The sequence below is a fragment of the Ixodes scapularis genome, unplaced genomic scaffold (assembly GCF_016920785.2).
Source record: "Ixodes scapularis isolate PalLabHiFi unplaced genomic scaffold, ASM1692078v2 PGA_scaffold1__304_contigs__length_218370807, whole genome shotgun sequence".
NCBI lineage: Eukaryota > Metazoa > Arthropoda > Arachnida > Ixodida > Ixodidae > Ixodes > Ixodes scapularis.
Genome location: NW_024609846.1, coordinates 122,040,805 through 122,056,801, shown reverse-complemented (window position 1 = coordinate 122,056,801; position 15,997 = coordinate 122,040,805). Strand labels below are relative to the sequence as shown.

Here is a 15,997-nt window from a genome sequence, read left to right as displayed (position 1 = left end):
CCCCTGATAAGAAAATCAAAGTGGAAACGGCTAGCCTCGAATCACAATGAATGTTGTAGAAACCGCGTGTTCCCCTCTCCCTATCTAGGCCTAGCACATGGAGGGCGGGGGGATTGCGATGGCGGCGGCTTCCCGGATACGAGGCGAGGCCGCATTCCTCAAAAAGGGCGGCGTCTCCCTCGCCCTTATGGGTGTACCTGCCACTGGCACACCCTTGGGAGTGATTGTGTGCGCAACCCATCTGCGGGCTAAGCCACACCACCTACCCCGGGCGCGTCCGTTTCCCGCAGGCTAAATAAGCCGGCCCCGAAACCCCCGAGAGCTGGGGGGGGGGGGGGGGGGGGGGAGAGTGAAAGCCGGTGACTTTTTCTTTAGAGGGAGGCTCTGGTCCTCGGAGCCTTTTTCTTTTTGCAGCTTCCACCTTCCCGCGAATTTGCCTAGTACGGTAGCGTAGGCACCTCCAGGTGAATTTGTCTAATACGTCAGCACAAAACTTTTTCATCTTTTATTTGTTTGGCCGACGGGCAAAACGTGATGGGGTATTCGTCAATAAAACATGTCATTTTACGAAGCTATAGACATTATGTGTTTCTACGTGGTATACCTATCAAAGGAGAAACCCCCAACATTTGCCGCGTTAAAATTGGTTCATTAAAGGTTGCACAGTTCATCTCGCTAAATTCTTTTAACATAAACGTGCCAGGTTTATCACACAAATGGCATTCCGTATAAACTGCGTAAAGCTGTACTTTATACTCCAGCATCCGTCTAAGGGGATATCGCTGAGAAATATGGCAGTTTTACAGCCTTACATAGGCTTACAGATTTCGGTACCTTTATTTGTATCCCGCCGCTTGTTCTGAGCAGACGACACCTAAAGCTGTGCCGATCCGCCTTGGAAGCTACAGAAACGACATCGTCCGCGTTACGCAGCGTCTTGAACGCGTCTGCAAGCAGCCGCGTTTCTCGATTCGGAGTTAAAGGTCCGTCGCCTTGACATTCGAAAGCGTATCCATGTCCGACGATTCTCTGTATCTGTTCCCACGTCATTCGACCCGCAGGAGTTGCACAGAGGTCGAAATCAATCATGTGCCCAGCAATTGTAAGCGGCAACGACTGCGACGCACCACCGTGTTTTTTTGTTTTTACTTATCTGCGAACATGCCATATACGAAGCGTTTGTGTGTTTGGCGGAAAGACATCGAACATTACCACTAAGTGGTAATGTTCGAAGATGAGAAGTATTTTTTTTATTGCTCTTATTATCGCGTAGCTCTTGGCACGCTGGCGCGGATCGAGTATAGTCGTATCAAGATTGAGATGATTGCGGCTATTTTTCACCGGCTCATGTTTTCGATTTCCGAGTCTCGTGTAAAAAGAAAAAAAAAAAAGAGTTAGACCCGTTTGTGGTTTTGTACGTTTTGTATAGCGCTGTCCTCAGGCAAGCTGATATATGATTAGAAACTAAGTTCGGCTGCTACACGAGATGTCTACGCGAAATGCTTCCGCTAGGAGCCGCACCGTGACGCTGTCTTGTCGCACGTTTCAAATACCTTTATTAGGCTCGAAAGCGCTGTAGTCGCTCATAGCCTAAATAAACGCGGGGCGTGGCGAGTTCCGAGCAACTCATTATCACTCTGCAGCCAAGCAAAGTGCGACATTAGCCAAACAGAGTGCCGAAGAACCAATCAGGAAGTGGAAAGCGTGAACAGAACGGGCCCGCACAGCGCTCCTCGAGCTGTCCGTCACTATGCGGAGCGCAAGTTTGTCCGCTTCTTGGCAGGGGCTGCGGTGACGTCAGGACCCCGCCGGGCTCTGATTGGCTCCGATTGGAAAGATGATGGGTAGACCTCAAGGCAGCTATAGCATTAAGGTCTACCCAGTGCTCTTCCAATCTGAGCCAATCAAAGCTCAGCACGTTCTGACGTCACTGCAACCCCTGCACAAGAAGCAGACTAACTTGCCTTCCGCATAATCGGGACATTTACTGTACCAGTAAAAACATCGATGTTGCTGTTTCCTCTCACTAATAAATCTGTTGCGTTCCACAGTTTCCACCGATAAAGACGCAGCGGGTCAGCAGTGTACAGAGATCGTCCCACCCGATTACTCTTTTGTATCGCAGGGTTTTACACAGGGTGGTTACTGCCCGCTGCCGTCGTGGGATTCCTGGTGTTTCTCTACGGCATATTTACGATCGGCGAGGACGGACCCACGTAAGCCTTGCGCTTCCATCACCGAACCTATGCGGAGATACACTGAGGGAGAGGAGGAGATGAGAGCGTGGTGGTGACGTCAGAACACCGAGCTCTGATTGGATGGATTGTGTGGACAGACGCAAAGGCCATCTTCGTTTGTCTCCATCCACCGTCTTCCCCCAATCGGAACAAACAAGAGCGGCGTCCGCTCTTCGCGCTAGGTCTGGTTTTCGAATGCTGCAGACCCAGCGCAAGTGGAAAAGAGAGAGAAAACATCTTTATTGACCCTCATCAGGGTGTCAAAGTGGTGTCCAGGAGGACTCCACTCAGGAGGGTGAGGATAGGTGGATCATGGGGCATTGGTGGCGTCTTTCGATGTCTTCAGCTTAGCGGCAGACGACGCTCTTTTTTGCTCTGATTGGAGGAAGACAGGGGGTAAAGATGAAGGAAGCTAGACTTTGCGTCGCCCCCAATCCTTCCAATCAGAGCTCGGTGCTCTGACATCGCCGCTGGGCCCAGTCCTTATGCGGAGATGTTACGTTTAAAAACTTCGCTATGCTGGGCAGGATCAGGAATAAGTAGTATTTCAAATACAAGTATTTGAAATATACGTATTTCAAATATGCTGAGTATCTTGTATTGCGTATTTAATAACACGCAAGGAACGTATTTGTCAATTGTATCCAAATACCGAAATTTAGTATTTCAAATCCTTGTGTTTGTAATAGCGTTCTTTGCAGCAAATTGCGATTTTGGTCACTTTTCGGGATGAGAGTCATATGCAAAAAGCATGAAACTAGTTGCACGGATTGAGCACAAGACGTCGCATTAAGGACATAATGTTTGAAAAATCTATGTTACCTCAATTAAGAATTTAAAATTAAACTCATACGAAACACATCGTTATTCCTCATGTTGTACGCGCCTTTCTTATGACAAGCAAATTTTGCTTTGTGATTGGCAACTTTTTTTTAGTACGTTCTCGGCGCGTGTAGACTGCACTCTTATTTGGATACCTTAGTCTTTTCTTTATTTACCCGGGGTTAAATTTTAGGCTAGGATCAGATTATGGGGACACAATCCATTTGCAAACGTATTTGAAGATGATTAAATTCTCTCGTTATATTTCGTATTTTCTAAAAAGTGTAACTGAATTTGTAATTAAATGCACGTTTTCCAAGTATTTTGTATTTGTATTTCGATATATAAACTATTATGCCCATCCCTACCCCCCAGTGAACGCGCCAAATGCCAAGAATATCTTCGAAAACGTGCTAAGTTGTCAGTTCCCAAAATATTATTATTTACAAACGATTTTTAGAAACTGTCCTATATGGCTCCGATAACTATTATAAAACAAAGTTCCTTTCACTTTTTTTTTTTTCGACATCAGAAGTTGAATTGTAAACTATATAATAAACCCGAAAAATTAAAATAAAAAAGACAACCACTCACAAACTTCTGTTTTGTTATCAGTTTTTATATTCTAATCTCGGAGTTGTTATATAGTTAGGTTACCTGCTTTTTGGTGCTTTCTTTTTTTTTCATTTTATATCTGACTACTTGTTTCGGCCAAATAATAACCGTGCTCCCGATCTATTTCCGTCCGAAAATATAGAACAGCAAACCATTCGGGTAGCTGACGCAGGTAGTATCGACCCGTCGGTGGCGGTAGCGTCACTGTCGGTTGTTTGTGTTCCGTCGTGCGTGCTCTCGACGCCGCAAGTGTTAGCGTTATGCGTTCGAGTCTCGCCTTCAAAACAAAAACATAGCTCTCCAAGACGTTATTTATTGTGTTAGCGACAAACGAACGGAATTGTTTGTGATCTAAGCAAGCGTGCGGCGGCGTCCTCGAGACGTCGCATTGCGGAGGTGTTGGCCCACTTTAATGCTAGCAGGATGCTGAATCCCCAGCTAGCAAAACATAAACACAATCGTGTGGGTCGTGCTCATATATCACTTGACACGCATAGGTTATTTTTAAATCTTTACTTTAGTGTAAGATGAAGTGTTTTAGAAGATATTCGGAAAAGGTAACATCTCCTCCCCCGGTGGCTATATTTATGTAGGCACGGTTGAACTTTTTTTTGGTTTTAAGTTCTAACCCAACTAAACAAATGCCTGCGGCACAGGCTTATTTCGTAATTTATTGTTGTTTATTTACTCCTGTTTTGGGTTATTTTCATCGTTTTATGGAGTCTTTAAAAAGGAAAGAGTCGAAATATGCAGATCAGTGAACCTCACAGATCGAGTAGGCAAAATGTAACGAAGCCGCCGAGAACGCGTGCACACGCACGAGAACGTGTGCCATTGAAGACGCAAGGCAAAGGCGCGTGCTTGTGAAGCTGGTGACAGGGGAGCAAAAGCCACGAGAGCGAGACAACACGCACACCTTGCTTTGAAATGTGACGTTCTGGCGAGTACTCGTTTCCCGAAAGCACGTTTCAAAGCAGCAGTAGGACACCCTAACAATGTTCGAAGCACAGCATTTGTTGTACACACTAGAGCCACTAAATGAGCTGCGCTTAGAGTATAAACACTCCGTTCCCCGATCTGCTAGTGAGCGCCGCCATCTTGGTGCTTAGTGCTAAGCAGACGCAACAGTCGGTAGTAACGATTCAAAAATCCGACTTCCTCGGCTTTAGATGCGGTGTTAGAAAGCTCAGATAATTTTTTTTTTTCTGCCGAGAACTGTTTTAACATGTCTGGAGGGCGGAAAAGCGGTTCCTGCAATTTCAAATAAAGCTTCAGATAGTCGGCCACCATGATTTTAAGCATCAAGATCACTGGAGTGTCGTTACTCTCAAGCTTAGCTTATTTAGTGGCCCTAGTACACACTTGTACAAAGAAAAAAAAAACGTTCGCGTGTGATAGTTCGATGTTCTCTTTCTATTTTTAGTTCGGCGTATTTTTTTTAGGTCAGAACTAGAAGATTGCTGTCGCCCTAAAGTATGGCGCAGAGAAGCATAATGCAACCTTCATGACATCTCTCAAGCTACTTTAGTACCCTCGGTGAAGAGATATGGCGCGAAATAAAAGCATGGGTTAAAGGAAATTAACAACCTTTTTTTGCGATTCTTAGTTATGTACCTTTTCCGAGTTTTATTAGGCAGGGAGGATTGGGGGGGGGGGGGGGGGGGGGCCAAAATCAACGTACGATGTGAAGATCCTATAAGTTTTTCAGAATATATCGTTCACCTACATTATCAGATATAAAAAGGTTTTGCCACGTGCAATATTTAATTAATAATTGTGCTGTGTTTTTTATGCTAAGGAAAATGAGTCTCATAGCAAGGACACATTTACACAATGTAATACCACTGCTAGCCTGTCGCCTTGAACATGCACCCCGCAGTAGTGATACACGACCGCACTCCGGCACGATGCTCACCCAGGTCGAAACGGGCAGGGGTGGAAACTGAACCAGGATGTCTGGGTTCTGCAGCGCGAGCTTGCGTTCCACGTGCTCCGAGCTGCTGTGCGTTGACGCGCTCGTCCACCAATTCCCCTAATCACCTATTCGTAGGTTCTCATAAAGTGGATCTATTGTGGTAATGTATTCTATAACTTTAGAGACATAAAAGTAAGCAGCAAGTTCACTCGTGATTTTGTAGTTTCTTGTTGTGGTTGCTGGAAATTCGACAAGTCATTCAAGACGGCACACACAGCGCCTCTTAGCGTCAAATAGAACGCAAGTTAGGAAATATATACCATAATATAAGAAAACTCCCGTACAGGTTAGCCATAGTCTATTCTTCAACAATTTTGTAAAATGAATCTGATATGCATTTTTTTTTGCGAATTATATCAAAATTAGCGAACCCTGCTTCGAATATATATGTATATGTTTATCTGTAGCTAGTATTTAGCAAAATCGAAAAAGGGTCTGAAAGCAGACACGCGTGCAACACATGTTTCTTGTGCGATTTTTTTTTTTTGTCATGCGTTCAGTTATGATTATTTAGAGCCGCTTCGAGTCATTTCCAAGTGCTTGCAGCGTCCAAGATATTGGGAATATTTATGACTTTCATTTGAAACTGATAAAAGAAATACTGGACTTAGCACCCTTGAAAAAAGAAACGTTAGGTTCTCCTTTAACATTTGAAAGTACTACTTAGAATACTATCTTATTGTAAAGGTGGTGAAAGAAGCTGTACATAATTAATTTCATTCCATTTGAATTTTTTTTTATTCTTTCAGGAACGAAATTTGCAACAGCGACAAGAAGTACCGCATGTGCCCACGCTGCGACGAGACGTACGGGTGCGATTACTGGTATATCAGCGACAACTGCATATTTACGAAGATTACCTACTTGTTTGATCATCCCGGCACTGTATTCTACGCAATCTTCGTTTCCTTCTGGGGTAAGTGTGGCTATGATTTTGGTCTACAAATGGTAAAATTATTTCCAAATCCTCGAATAATAAAAACTGTTTGACCTTGCAGTTGAAATTTTAATACCAGCCAACATACAATTTGTTTACTAAAGCCACGTTTGCGTAGCTTTTGGAGACGTTTTTTTAGATGGGTGGGAGATTGGAAATACCATTAATGTGGAATTACTTTGGTGACTTTGTAGCGCTCCAAAGACGCACTATGCTCGCACGTTTGTGCGGTAGATGCGAGAGAACGCTTGCGCGCCCTCCAATACCGCCCTCCCAAACTGCCCTCCAAAACCACCTTCCGATACCTCTCGAAATTCGCCAGTTGAATTTCCGAACGAAAAATCTTCTACGAATCCGTGTAGTCTATTGTTCTTGCCCTCACACTTTCCATTCATATTCTTTTAGCTTTTATGACACTCAAAGGGGCCGTGCGACGACATAAGTTTGAAATGCTTTTTACTTTACACGAGCTCACTGGCACTAGTGGGAGCCAAGTATACTCGCACACAACGCCACTGACCAAGAAACTCCTTTCTAGCGGTGAAATATCAAAGACAAAAGCGAGCGTTTATTTTAGACTTTCCTTCGCAAAACTTGATAACATAACTGTGCGTCGCGCTATACCCCTGCGACGATATTTGAATGCGGCTCGTAAATTGAGCCCGTACATTGCGTGGTCACTCGGTTTTGGCTCGTGATAATTAACAGCTCGACAAGCATTCGGGTAGTGGTCGGTGTCCAATTGCCTCAATGACGACAATATTCGAACCCTGACAATCTCTGGAACTTAGCGCGTTTCTTGTGCCTTGCCAACCCCAGCGCATGGCTATGATCAACATTGGCGGCATAAATCGGATTCAGATCACGTGGCCGCTTGTTTTGGCTGCGCGTTAAGGGGGTGAAGGCTGCTCGTTTTCCTTTAACTTTTTCTGCGACTTCTATTGCCTGTGGTAAAAAAAAAACCGCGTGTGCCATAGCTCATTAACCTCAGGGATTGGGTCTAAGCGGTATTTGCGAAAAGTACGAAAATCGTTGCATCGCCCTTTTAAGCGCAGTGAATATAGGATTTCACGACGCCAACTATTCTTCCTTTTTTTAAACAGTCCAAAATATTCTGTCGTGCTTCAAATGTTAACTGACGAACCATCTTGTGCCGTCCCGTGTCGTACTTTTCATGTGCAGCAGGCATCCACGGCTCGGTTCTACAATTTAGGCGCTGAGAAGTGGCTTGTATGTGCGGCCCTGAGAATCACGTAACTCAGGCTATCGTCGATAATAATGTGTTCTCTTTGTATGTCAATTCGTTTAGCGCAATTTAGAGCAAGACACACTGCGAAAATTAGAAGAAAAATGTAGCAAAAGTTGCTTCTCAAAAAAGATTATCTTCACTTTCTTGTGAAACATCCCTGGAAGGGGATGAAAGACATCACGAAGTGTGACGTCGAAGGTTAAGAGTTCCCCAGATTTATTTGGTTAACATAATATTCGCTATTTCACCAACATCTATAGATTTCTCCTTAAAAAGAAAAAAGCTGGTGTAAGTTGTTTTTCCTATGAAAACAAAACTTGCCCTGAGGGCCTTAGCCGGCCCCCGCCCCCACCCCGTCCCCTTAAGTGAACCTTTGAGCCTCTGTCCACCTAAGCCAAATCTTGTCAAAACATAAACTTAGATTCTGCATGCATGTGACATTTATAGCGGTGAAAAATATTTGACAGCAAGAAAGAAACTGTTTTCTTTCTTGTTGACAAGATTGTTTTGACTGTAATAGATGCTACAGGCGCGCAAAACAATATTTATTGTTTTGACAACATTAGGCTTATGTAGACGTCGGCTCATGTAGAAATTACGTTTTCCTCTTTTATCTTTTCACATAGGGGAGCGTCATGTTTAAAAATTTTCGCGTTCTATCGCAACCTCTAGCGTCACATTCTCACTGAGTCTCAACTTTCTGCGATGCGTAGCTTATTTACGTGAGCCGAAGAACACGGCTTTTTTTTTTCACGAACACCCAATACTTCAGGACAACGTTGCGGGGCAATTGACTTAGAGTTATGAGCTACCGCGTGGTCACAAAAATTGGACGCTAATTATTTAAAGGGACCATGAAATGACCTTCTTACTTTTTCCAGATAACTTTTACATTAAACCGTCAATATTCACTGAATGCCGAACAGCCATCCGTTTTCGTCTCGGTTTATTAACTTCTACACAAAAAATTAATGAAATATCGACTTTTTCTTTCTCTCCAACTGACCGCAAAACAAGCCGTCACGGCTTGTTTTGCGGCTTGTACGCTGGTTCCGGAACCGGAAGTTCTCTCGGCAGTAGGAGAATGGGAGCGTTAGCGGCGACGAGTTGGGGTGCGCCGGTAGGTTTTACTGCGCTGATGTCACCGACGTATTTTCTGAATCGGCGCCTCTCATCGCCGCATCGCAGCTGAGCAAAATTCAATGAGATATGTTGCGCTACAGCGACAGCATGGGACTAGTCCCATACGCTGGTATGCCTGTTGGGAAGTGCAGCGAGTCTTCCGGTGAAGACTCCAGAAGTCAACCCAACTCATTGTTGGTAAAAGGCGGCCCGTGTCAGTCGTTTGCGAAGCGACGTAGATGGAAACAAATTGCCGCGGCGTTTTTCGCGGCCTAGGAGATACAGGAGCGAGCCGACGTTAAAAAAGATGCGTTTGAACTACGAGTGTCAGCAAGAGCCACGTAAATACCTGTTCACACTCGGAGAGGACGCGCGCGTTTGATGGAAGTGCTGCGCTGTTGGTAAGCGCTTCGGGACCGATCTTTTACGGTTGCAACTCTATACTGACGCGACACTCGGCAAAGAAAGGTTGGACCGGCATTGCACGTATACCTCCCACGAACTGTTATAGCTCGACAGTGACGTGCAGTCTGTCAGAATAAAAATGGCATACCAATAACAAAGTGTACATACCGTGTTACGAAGGTAATCCATACGGCGTTTATTTCAGCTCTATATCACACAAAACAAGAAGATAGAATCGACGAGAGTCCCTTTTCGACGAGTGTTCGTCAACACTGCCTCGGAAAACAAGGGGAAGAGATTGACCTCACCTCTTGATCTAAAATTGAGGTCAGCGATCAAACTATAATACGGGAAGGGTCCACAAGGGTAGCGCGGGCATATTCCATTCAGCACGCCAGCCGGTCGTAGGCAGACGGTCTTGCGACGAAGAAACGCGGCGCCGAGTCGGAGTGCCTGCTAGGCCTATATTCTGAACAGCTCGCTTCGTCGGAGTCGGTGGATTTTTGGCCGTTGAAGCTCTTCTCGGGTGTTTGTGGATCCAGCGTTCTTGTTCGTCGTGGTCTGTTTTAAGTACTTTTTTTCTTGCTGCTTGAAGTCGGCACGCGCGAGAACACGTAGAAAAAAGTGAAAGCCGTTTACAACTCCCTGTAACACCAAATTAGAGCGCGGCTCTTGAGGAGGAGAAGGGAAGGGTACTGGGGGGGGGGGTCACGTGACCTTGGGGGGTCACGTGACGATGCCGATGATGCCATCAGTGACGTCACTGATGATGTCATCAGTGACGATGACGATGCGGATTCCGATGACGTCATCAGTGACGTCACTGATGACGTCATCCGTGATGATGACGATGCGGATGCCGGTGACGTCATCAGTGACGTCACTGATGACGTCATCAGTGATGATGACGATGACGATACGGGTGCCGGGGACGTCATCAGTGACGTCACTGATGACGTCATCTGTGATGATGACGATGACGATACGGGTGCCGGTGACGTCATCAGTGACGTCACTGGTGACATCATCAGTGATGATGATGATGACGATGCGGATGCCGGTGACGTCATCAGTGACGATGACGTTATCGGGGATGTCACGTGACCTCGGGGGGGGGGGGGGTGTAACGTGACTTCGGGGGGTCACGTGACCTCGGGGGGGGGGGAGGGGTCACGTGACCTTGTGGTGACCTTGGGATGACCTTGGGTGGTCACGGGACCTTGGGGTGACCTTGGTTACGCCGACGCCGACGGCGACGCCGACGCCACTCAAGCCGGGAACGGGCCCCTAAGAGCTGCGCTCTAAAATAAACGTTCAGTCAGTCAGAGTTTTGAGAGGAAGGAAATCAAAGGAAATAAACGTTCGTCGGTCGTCGCGACCCAAGCGACCCAAGTAACTGAAGTCGACCCTGCCCTACTGCGCACGCGCAGTAGTTGCTTCGTTTACCACACGATAGATGGCGCTTGGCTCTCAGCATTATCAAATTTGGCAATTTTCGCCACATATCTCTAACTATGCTACAAAATGTGGATCTGAATATTATTTAACAAAACGTTTAGGAAACATTCGCCGGCTATTTATTGCTTACGATCGCGGTGCTGGTGAGGTGGGCTCTTACCCAATAGGCGACGTGGATTCGGCTGACGTGCTCCGTTTCCGCGGATGTATCGTAGTGAAAAGGCAGAGAGCTTTCGAAGGAAAGAAGGCGCAAAAGAGTCCAGTTTTCTTTTAAAAGTTCTATAGCAAATAATTTTTTTGACTCCCTATTTTTGTGTTTTTGTGTTTCTTTTCACACCTTTTATGACGTGCGGTGGATGAAATTCGATTTTAAAATCATTTCATGGTCCCTTTAAGGATGTGCACTATAGCATACTAGCGAAATCGTCACATAATCATTTATTTCTCCTTTAGCAATGATTGATCCTGTCGAAAGCGCCTCCAATCAATCTCCTAAGTTTCCTGGGTCCTTACATTGCATGTCACTGCTTTCAGCGGTGTCATTTCTCGAGTACTGGAAACGGAAATCGGCCAGTTTAGCGCACCACTGGGACTGCATGGATTTTGAAGAGGAAGAAGTGAGTCCCCCACTTTGCGTTTTTTACGTAAACGGAAAGCTTTCGAGTATTACAGGAAGCGTGAAAGATATAAGTATTGTTACTAGTTTTCTTTTATTGGGGAGTAAATAAAACGGAACATTGTAGAGAAACTAAATTATGCATCATGGAACCTTATGTTTAGGTCGCGTTCCCTGCCTTGTAAAAATGCAATTAAGGGTAGTTTCTCTTAATTACGTATATATTTGTTTTAATGAAGTTACGTTTCCGAACAATTAGATCATTTAATCAATTTTAAAAAATTACGCTCCTTGATGGCACGAAGAATGCGTTAAAAAAGGTTTACACAGCTGCCATTGCAAAGGCAAGAAATCCTACGATCAAATCCCGCCGTTTCTCGTTTTAATATAGATTAACGTCAAACCGCCGTGAGGTCATGTAATTTATATAGTGTGATGCAAGTTAAAAACCCAGTTTTACTGCACCGTCAAGAATGGTTCAATGCAGCATTTATCCAGTGCATTTTCTGAAGGGCAGACCGACTTCACGCTGTACCGAAATTCCTGTATCGCATTCAAGATCCACAATGCTCTCGAAACGCTTTTTACTGTTCACAAAGAGCAGAATCACACAGCCCCGATTTTACAGCCAGTATGTTTGGTATCTATAGTCGCTGAGGTTCTGCACAATGACAGCAGTACATTAACTACGGCGTTAACTACGTCATTGCGGGTTTCACTTTGATGTTCATTGTGGAAAAGGAATCGCGCTTCTCAGGTTCTCGGAACTGCATCTACGTATTGCGGTAATCCTTTCGTATGTTCTGGACGTGTTCCTTGTACGCAGCAAAGAAAATAATACGATTGCTTAGTAGTATTCATAAATTTACAGCTCTACTTTCTTTTTCCAGCTTGCATTTGTGTATGCCAAGCATGTTTCTCTTCAGCTGAGCTGAGTTTTTGCTGATAGAGCATCTGCCTACAACACATCTGGGTTGTTATTCGAATTAGGTCAAAAAAGACTTATTTCTGCAATTACCTGAATGCATCTTAAAGAAACTTCCTAAAACCGGAATAAGAAGTTCCAAAGAAGAGAAGGGTGACGCGGCATAGAACGAGTCAAGTAGATAATGAGAACGCCATGTGCCGGATTGTTCGAGTTTGGATAGACTTGAACTGTTACTTTACGAGTAAAGGCAGAGCCAAACGCAGCCTTTAGAAGCTGCAGCTATTGCTGCGTTGAGACAAGTATTTCAGCTGACAAATCTAGTTTTACGACTTGCGTGGGGTTACTTTTTATTCAACGCATCCCATCCTGATAAACCGAGGAGGGGTGCATGTTCCCCATCATATTATCACTAATCTGAACTACAATTTACGTGGAACCATATTTGGTCACAACCATTTTTTATGTATCTAATATATATACCGCAGAGATCAGGCACAGCTACAAAGCAGTCATCAAACGATGTCGCCACACGATAAAACAACTTTTCTCCGGAGACTTTAGCAAATACTTTGATCGAAAAAAAAATATGTAAAGCTCCCGGTCGGGTACTACGTATGCCCTATTGAAAATTCTCATTTGTATGAGAAATTTCTGTGTCCAATAAACACATATGAATCATACAAGATATATAAGAACATATAAGAACCGTATAAGAACCATATAAGAGCTATATAAGAACTATATAAGATATATGAGACCATACAAGCACCATATAAGAAACTAGTGGGAAGTTTCTTATAAGTTTCTTATGGTGTTCTTATATATCTTATATAATTCTCATATAGTTCTCATATAATTCTTATATGGTTCTTATACGTTCTCATATGTTCTTATATATCTTGTATGATTCATATGTGTTTATTGGACACAAGAAATTTCTCATACAAATGATTTTTTTTACTAGGGTGCTGATCGAAGTAGTAGGCATAAGTATTCCTGTCTAGAATTGGCATGAACACTTTTGTCTTGCAATCGATATTCGCCTGAACGGTGTTAATGATAGTTTCGCAATAACAGTAGGCGTATCCATGTGCTGGTGGTTTATGCATTTTAAAGCGATTGGTATTTAGTACCTTGAGGCCACATGGAGGAATTTTTACGGCCGTTTGTTTTTCCCACTAAATATAGGGGGAAATGATGTCACGACTTGATGTCCCATGACATATACAAAAATTTAGTTTTCCCGCTAGATTTAGTGGCAAAGTAACGCCACGTGACCTCAAGATCAATCAAGTTTCCCAGCTAAATTTAACAGGAAAAAGGGGGTCACAATTTTATGGTACGAGATCCTATGCGGAAATTCAGGTTACCCGCTAAATATAGTGTGAAAATTGACGTCACTTGATGTCCACATTAATTGTATTTCCCCCACTAAATTTAGCTTGAGCATAATTTCACATTACTTTAGGCCACGTGAGCTATGCACAATTACAATTTCCCCGCTAAATTTAGCGGTGAATTTTACGTGACGTGACCTCAACACCAATATAGTTTCCCAGCTAAATTTAACGTGGAATATGACGTCACGACTTCATGTCCCGTGACCTATACAGAAATTTAGTTTCTCCGCTAAATCTAGCCATTTGACCTATACACAAATCCAGTTTCCCCGCTAAATTTACAGAAGAAAATGACATCACGACTTGATGTCACGTGACCTCAATACCAATTCACTTTCCTCACTAAAATTAGCGGGGAAAATGATTTGAAATTGCTTGATGTCACGTGACATAAACATACATTCACTCTACCCGCTAAATATAGAGAAAAAATTGGAGCGTGACAGGCCGCGGTTTTTTCAATTATGCCTGCAGCTAATCGCTTAATTAGACAACAACATAGTTGGTTATGTCCGAATTTGTTTGGATAGCATTTTGTGCTCCGAGATGCACGCCATACTACATTTTGAATCGATGTCTTTCTAGGAGCGGCCCCGACCCGAGTTTGCAGCCAAAGCGCAGCACGTGGAACGTAATCCTATTACGGGAGTCAAAGAACCTTCTTTCCCAGCACACATTCGAAAGCAAAGAATCGCTGCAGGCGTCGCTGTGCTCATGCTTATGGTGAGTGGTACCGTCTTGATGCGTTGCTCTTAAAGAAATACACATCCTATTTTATGGTTCACAGCGTTCGTGTTCAGAACAATGGGAACAATAAACCGAAACACGTTTATCAGAGTAACAGCCGATTCATCAAAAGAAAAGATCAAGCTTATTGTAATATCTTTGAGATCTACCGGTGCAGTCGTGCATCATGGGCCTTCCAATGAGAAAATAAAAACACAAAAGTGAAATAAATAAAACTAAAGGCTTCAGCAGTGTTAGTCTTCAACGTGTGCACTGAGCGTGTTCGTTATTCGGTACACCGATAGGCACACTTTGTGATGATAAAATTATCATTACGTAGTAATGGATCTGATATATCTACGGCCGCGGGCATACTGTAATATAGTGGTGCAAGCTTGGATACACATATCGACGACGTGGTGTTGCACAGGTTTACGAAGAGTCTATAGGGAATACGTCTTAGAGCTAGACTTTATAGAAATCACTAAGGTGACTAATTAGTTTTTGTAGTACTAGTTGGAGGGTATAGCCAAATTGTAAAGTTCAGCACAAGGTACAGATAACTCAGCAGAACAGAAAGCAAAAGGTGCAACTTACGCGACCTACCGGCGCGTTCGGGAGCCACCTTCATTTAAACGGCGAATTCGACCTAATTACGCATTTATCAAACTAAACAGTCGCGCAACTAATAATCGTTTCCTTGTAATGTTTGAAATTTCGCGCTTCCCCTGTGTCCACCATGCAGATAGCCCTTGTGTTGGTGTTCATGGTGTCTGTGATCATCTACCGGGTGCTGGTGTCCATCCCGCTCTTCCGCAGCAAATCCTTTAAAGGGCTTGCTTCCCTCATTGCCAGCTGTTCTGGAGCCTTCGTGAACCTACTGTTCATCATGATTCTCGGAAAGGTCTATGAACGCCTGGCACTGAAGCTCACCCAATGGGGTAAGTTAGGGAAATAATGTTTTGCTTCATTCTTCAATATCCCAAAGAGGAGCACCTGTTCAGAGAAGTGCGCCTCTCGAAAACAAAACTGGCTGAGATATTACAGCGTCCAGTGTAAGTCATACCACTGATATTTCGGTTCAGACGAGGAATATCCCACTTCAGTCAGCTTTAAAAAAAAAAAAAAGAATACACAAGTTTTTTTGTTTGTTTTTTAAGTTTAGCAAATTTGTTTTAAAAAAGAAGCCGTGAAACCTTGACTTATGCCGTTTGTGCAAGTGAGTTAAGCGGCCGGAGAGACATAGTATAGCGGGATAATCGCAACGATCACTCGGTTAATTAAGTAAACTTTGTTGACAAATATTTAATAAGTGAAAATAGACAAATGGTTTCAAATCAAGACTTGCTAAGCGTCATCGAAAACCACAATACCAATGATTTTTAGAAATACTTTGAGCGCCTGGGAGGCCTAATAGTGCGCTAAAGGTACCACTTGTGCAGCAGGTTTGAGGCTGGGGCTCTGATAAGAGACAAAAAATCGCGCGGCCGCTTTATCATACCGGTAG

At 43.9% G+C, this 15,997-nt stretch overlaps 1 protein-coding gene across 1 annotated transcript in view; it reads left to right on the top strand.

Moving 5' to 3' along the window:
* LOC121835806 (anoctamin-7-like) overlaps window positions 1-15,997 on the top strand; it is a 95,332-nt gene that overhangs the window by 56,145 nt on the left and 23,190 nt on the right. The window contains exons 7-11 of the mRNA XM_042290311.1: window positions 2,126-2,216; window positions 6,399-6,565; window positions 11,355-11,437; window positions 14,350-14,487; window positions 15,236-15,431. Of these exons, the coding sequence (XP_042146245.1) occupies window positions 2,126-2,216; window positions 6,399-6,565; window positions 11,355-11,437; window positions 14,350-14,487; window positions 15,236-15,431 (675 nt within the window). The remainder of the gene's footprint in view (window positions 1-2,125; window positions 2,217-6,398; window positions 6,566-11,354; window positions 11,438-14,349; window positions 14,488-15,235; window positions 15,432-15,997) is intronic.